The sequence below is a fragment of the Sinocyclocheilus anshuiensis genome, unplaced genomic scaffold (genome assembly GCF_001515605.1).
Source record: "Sinocyclocheilus anshuiensis isolate Anshui unplaced genomic scaffold, SAMN03320099.WGS_v1.1 scaffold676, whole genome shotgun sequence".
In the NCBI taxonomy this organism is placed as follows: domain Eukaryota; kingdom Metazoa; phylum Chordata; class Actinopteri; order Cypriniformes; family Cyprinidae; genus Sinocyclocheilus; species Sinocyclocheilus anshuiensis.
The window spans coordinates 1,080,157-1,086,723 of NW_015558579.1; the positions used below are offsets into that span (position 1 = coordinate 1,080,157).

The 6,567-nt window shown below is 34.6% G+C and overlaps 1 protein-coding gene across 1 annotated transcript in view; it reads right to left on the reverse strand.

The window, feature by feature from the left end:
* Positions 1–4,430: 4,430 nt before the first annotated feature.
* dcdc2c (doublecortin domain containing 2C) overlaps positions 4,431–6,567 on the reverse strand; it is a 23,941-nt gene continuing 21,804 nt past the window's right edge. The window contains exons 12-13 of the mRNA XM_016475383.1: positions 5,228–5,278; positions 4,431–5,105 (exon numbers count right to left, since the gene is read on the reverse strand). Coding sequence (XP_016330869.1) covers positions 5,235–5,278 — 44 coding nt within the window. The 3' untranslated portion in view covers positions 4,431–5,105; positions 5,228–5,234. The remainder of the gene's footprint in view (positions 5,106–5,227; positions 5,279–6,567) is intronic.

The window sequence follows — 6,567 nt, forward strand, 5'->3', positions numbered from 1 at the left end:
GGTTGTCAGTCAGAATGACAGTTCTTGCGTGAACATTATAGGCCTACAAATACCCAAACCAATTTATTATTCTTTCTTTTTTGTCTTAGTGTTTAAAATATTTATTTTGAAACAAATTAATTAATTAATTATTTACTTAATTAAACAAACAGACTTACTGGGCGAGCAGGGTAGGCTATGACAGTCGTCATATCATACCCTGCCATGCCCAGCTGATGAAAAGAATAGAATTTATATCTACACAGAAGAATGCAGATTCTTTCTTCTGTGGAACACAAAATTAGACAAGCTGAAGAATCTTGATGCAACTCTTTTCCATACGCCAAGAGTTAAAAATTACACAAACTAGTGGTCCATATGACTTGTGCACTTTATGCTAAGTCTTCGGAAGCCATAAAGTGGCTTTGTTAGGCTTAACAAATCAATCTGACTCTCAATTGGCCCAAAATAATGACTTGTTTACTGATCCAGTCAAGTTTAACTCATGGACTCAATTCAAAGAAAGATACCAAACACCATTTGCAGCCTATACAAGCAGTTTTTCTCAAGTTTAGAACAACTTGAGGTTGAATAAATAATCACAACATATTTGTTTTTGGGTATTCCTTTAATAAGGATGGTGAGTTAGAATCCATCTACCCATTTTCCCCCTTTATCCCATAATTTCTCAAACAGGGCAAAAATCAGTAAAGTAAATTAAAATAAAACATCAATTTCTATAAAATGATCGAAATATTTACATAAATATGATTCAAATGTATTCATATAATTTAAATAAATTCATTTTTAAGGGTGTTAACATGCTCCATACCAAATTTGTACTTGAGAATGATGCAGTAAACCTTACCAGACCAAGCTAAGAATGATATCACCATAGACCAATCTGTTCTCTTTTATTTTTAGAATATTTCCTCAGAGCATCTAATCAGTGCACAAACCCCAGCAACACCAATGTCTCCCTGCCTGGCATCTTATCATACACTAGGGGCTTTTATCCCTTCTTCCAGTCATTAACAAGAAATAAGCGGATGGCAGTCTGGAAACAAAAACAAAGCCAATCTAGTGGTTCTGCATGATGTCAGTGCTAAAAAGCATTTTCAGAGAGAGAGACTTGTACATTTCCAACAGTTCCGAGACTCATGGTATTTCAATCAAGAAAGGAGATTCTGTTAACCAAAGGAACAGGGTGCTTTCAGTTCAGCTGGGATCAATTTAAGGACTTGCATAACTCTAAAACGTCTGCATTACTGGTTTCAAAGACTCTGCTCAAGGTGAAGGAACATAAACTGGGTTTTGATAGTTTTGGTTGGGCATTTAATTAAAAGAAATAAGCGGATGGCAGTCTGGAAAAAAAACAAAGCCAATCTAGTGGTTCTGCATGATGTCAGTGCTAAAAACAGTGGTGGACGAAGTACACAAATCAAGTACTTGAGTAAAAGTACAGTCGCGCGCGCGGTTCTTACTTGTGAATTCAGTTCACTGGAGACTCGCACTAAACGGTTCATTTGAATCAGTGAGTTGTCGACTCGAGAACAGCTGCAATCGGATCATTCTAATTCGTGAATGAATCGGTTGGTGCGATTTGCGAACCGATTTAAAAGGTTCATTGAAAAGAATCAGTTCGTTCTTGAATCAGACGCCGCTTCTGCGTCTCGGAGCACGTGATAGCCTATATTATAAGGAGTAACGATTTGTTTTATGAAATGTAGTGAAGTAAAAAGTACGATCTTATGCTTTGGAATGTAGTGAAGTAAAAGTAAAAGTTACTCAAAATAAAACTAATCCAGTAAAGTACAGATACTTGAAAAATGTACTTAAGTACAGTAACGAAATAAAACTACTCCGTTACTGTCCACCACTGGCTAAAAAGCATTTTCAGAGAGAGAGACTTGTACATTTCCAACAGTTCCGAGACTCATGGTATTTCAATCAAGAAAGGAGATTCTGTTAACCAAAGGAACAGGGTGCTTTCAGTTCAGCTGGGATCAATTTAAGGACTTGCATAACTCTAAAACGTCTGCATTACTGGTTTCAAAGACTCTGCTCAAGGTGAAGGAACATAAACTGGGTTTTGATAGTTTTGGTTGGGCATTTAATTAACTGAAAGTGACGCTGTAAAGTAGGTTTAAGATGACAGCTACACAATGCTCTAGACAGGTTGTCTGAACTCCTGCTAATAAGTGGCGAATATATCCCAAAGGTGTGTGACATGATCCTGCACCATCTGGCAGTCATCATAATAAAACTTTTAAGCAAACTTATGAAGTTAGAATTTTGAAATGTAAGGTATTTTATTATTTCATTACTGACAACTTTTTTAGTCAAATATTATGACTGCTTATGAATGGCCATCAATGGATAAAGATGCTTTTTTGCTGCCAGATGGTGTAGTTATGACATTTACCATCAAGGGCTAACAAGGCCATGTGAACATGTCAGACTTTTGATTTGGCCAAATTTGGAGTGGGAGTTTAGGATCTGTTGTCTGACCAATGGCAGAGGTAGTATTTGAGGAAACCTGTTTGAAAACACTCATTATTATTATTAGAGATGGGAACCAAAAACCATTCTATACCATTTTCTTAAAAAAAAAATACACGTACACTACCATTTGGGATCAGTTAGATTTTTTTTTGTCATATGCTCACCAAAGCTACATTCATCAACAATACAGTAAAAATAGTAGTAATACTGTGTAAATGTTCCTATTATTATCAATGTTGAAAACAGTTATGCCTAATATTTTTGTGGAAACTGATCATTTTTAGGATTCTTTAATGCATAGAAAATTCAAAAGAACATCATTTATTTGAAATAGAAATCTTTGCAACAATGTAAAACTTTTGAACAATTTAATGAATCTTTGCTGAAATTAAAAATCTAAAAAAAAAAAAAAAACTACTGACCACAATGGTAGTGTAAAGAATACATCCTTTAAATATAATATTTACCAAATACAGAACTGCATGAGGTGTATTTTATGAAAATTTGATTGACAAAAAGTAAAAAGTCATTTAAAAGTTAGTGTAAACACATTTTGCAATACGCTTAAATTGACTACTTGTTGAATTTCTTCCATTGGTAATAAAATGACATTTGTTTTTTGTTCAAATATTTATTACTTAAAAGAATTGTTAATTGAACCACTAAGGAACTGGAATCATTAAAGAGTAATCAGACTCAGAACCAGAAATAAACCATTAAATCTCTTTACGATTCCCATCCCTACACATTTCTTCTTAAAATAGTACATTATCTGAGAGCATCATAGTATGATCCATCTGATCTTAGTGCAGCTGATGTTCAAAATACTAAAAGCATCAGACCAATAACTTGATGCAAAGCTATTTTAATGTCTTAAGTCAAGTCAAGTCTGCTTTATTGTCAATTCTTCCACATGTACAGCACATACACACAGAGAATTGAAATTGCGTTACTCTCAGACCCTTGGTGCATACAGATAACACTAACAGTATTGCTGCCGACCCGAACTGCCTGAGGTCTTCCAAAAGACCCAACCATTTTTTAAAAACATGCATGTCAATTTAAATTAAATATGTCTTTGTGCATTGTGATATACTCAATAACCACTGATCTTAGAGCAGAGGGCAGACTATAGCATGTGACATGAAAATAAGGTACGTTGTCCTTGCAATGCCAATGCAGAGCTTGTATGATGTCATCGGCCACTCTGACAATGATGTGTCGGTACATTTTATCAATCACAGAGTAAGTTATCTATACGCCCATTTCACAAATGAACAAAGCGAATTAAACCTCAGCTTCTGGTCCATTAACACAGAGGTGAACCCAAGGATTTAGGAAGGATGTGTGTTCCTACATTTCATCAAAGTGCTTTTAATAAGAGCATTCGGTTGAAGGCCAGGCATTGTCCTTCTAAAAGTGCCACATTTACAAAGCCTAGAGCCGAGGCGGCCTGAGAAATTATTTTGCATTCCCCATTGTGAACAAAGATATAAACCATGACCTTTAGGTGAATCATTAGTCCCTGTTCTATACTTGTCTGATACTTTGCAAGCCGCATGTTTAATTTGTTGATTCATGGCATAGTGGCAGTCCATCCAAGGGATTAAAACCTCAAGCAATAACCCCGTTATTAAAATACTGGTTTCATAGACTTATAACCTTCCACCCTTCACAAAAAGTTCATGCGATTAAAAACTAATCACGTAAAATAATTTATCAAAAGCGCCATGATGGTTCCCACTCAAGACCTTTGCTTCTTAATTATTAATTCCCGCAATTAAGCAACTTACTATGTACTGAGTGTGAGGGGCCCATATAGCGATGCATAATTATGTAATACATTCTAGACATAAGAAGCTATATATCCACAGTGGGCTTGTCAAGATAAAGACATTTTTATTTGCTTTATAAGATTGTTTCATCTCCAAGAGGGTCTTGGTGGATAAAAGAGAAACAAATGCAGGGGTTTTAATGACCTCCCATATTACTTCTATCAAGTTTAAGACACACAAACATTAGGAAAGTATTCCAACACAACAGGCAGTCTTGCTATCAAAGTGCACAGAATGCATCAAAGCCTTACCTTAAAGAAAAAAAATATGGATGAACCGCAGAGTCTGTCAACAAGGGAGCAAATAGGGCCCCTGAATTAAGATGTAGAACGCAGTGCATTGTGTGATAAATTATAAATTATGTTCATGCCAGTATTGGAAGATTATTGAAGGTCTTCATGGTGCCTGAAGCAAATATGGAACCCCATCTACAATGGACTCGCTGGAGTAGTTTGGCTTTCATCTCGAGATATGCATCAAAGCTCGCTTCGAACAGAGAAAACTGGCAATCAAACTAATGTGTAACTGGGCAGTTGTGCACTTCACAAAGCCCATCATCAGAACAGCAGCTGAGATCACACAGAGACAGCGCCGTCTCCTCGTACAAGGTCTTCCGAACATTATTTTTTTCCATGTTAGAAGCTATGGCGAGATGCTTTGAAAATCTTTAATGTCTTGCTTGTGGCATGCGAGTGAACATCCTCATCGACCAGAAATCTTCATATATACGAATAAAACTGAAAGCTTCAGAATAACTCTTCTTGTTCAAATCTTCATCTTGGATTTCTAATTTATAAGGACAGCACATAACTCTTTGATAATATTTTATGTTCACATCTAATCTCACATTAAATACAACGAACTGAATATACTTCTAAATGCTCAACAACTTTTCATTCAATACATACCTGTTACTTAAAAGCCATTAGGTCCGCAGTTCAAGGTTACTTTTTTCTTTTCTGAATAAATGCAAAAAGAAAATGTGACATAAATTAGAAAATACAATATTATTAATTCAGAGCGACAAGTTCAGAGTGAGCTTGACATGGCAACCCACTCCACAGGCTACTGATATAACTAAAAGTGCATTATTTATATAAAAATTATATTATTCATTCATAGAAGTGTGAAACTTTTTAAGGCAAGACACCCCAGGTGAATAGAGTAAAGAATTTTTAAATATCACCATACTACTCCAGTTAACTGATTACATTAAGAATTGCAAACATTTTTTGTATTACAAGTTTTCTAAAATGTTATGTTTAAATATGCAAATCTATCTAATTAAATATGCACTAATCTGCATCAATTTCCAGAACAGAAATCTGAACATTGGATAAAGCAAGGTTCAAAATTCTTCATTTTGACATTAAAAGTTTGTATTCACTCCATAAATCGTAAAATACTGTTAACATGCTTTTAGGATTAAAATCTCAAATCTGGCATACAGTATGATATACGGACAAACCCCTCAGTAAAAAACCTTCAAAATATAGATGAGAATAAAACTGTTAAGTGCTACTGAAGTGGAGATTTGTGGCTCAGTGCAGGGGAAAAAACTTAATTTGAGAAATGCTCCATCCATCCCTCGGGTCATTTTGACCCGAACATTTTTTTCAAAAACATTCTAAAAATCGTGTGTTGATCGTACTGGTCCAAGATTTCTTTACTTTTGTCACACTTGCACCGGGAATACACAAAAAAACACAAATTTTGAATGGATTCGAGGAGTTTAAATGGGTGCAATAAAAAAAGTAACAAAACTGCATTTTTCATTACATTTGATTTTTTTTTTTTTTTTGATATACAAAATCTGAGACAGTCCAGTAAAGATTTATACCCAAACGAAGGGCTGAGACTACAGAATATCCCCAATGCAGAAAAAACTCACATACACACACACACACACACGCACACACACATGCACAAACACACACATGGTACACACACTCTCATAGAACACATTGTAATATTTTTCATGTTTCTGCTGGGTAATTTTTCAATTTTTTTTACTTAACACAGTTAGATTTGAGTGATGTGGTGGAGACCAATGAGTTTATATCATATTTATATTTTTTTTAATATATTATATATTTATTTCATATTTATGAAATTGTATGAATATACTTATGTTTAGGTTATAATTCAGTTAGAATTTTTTTGTTGTTTTCTACAAATTATGGATTTTGTAATGTTTCAATATATATTTTAATCCATAAACAACCAAATTGAAGCCTTAAGATTATCT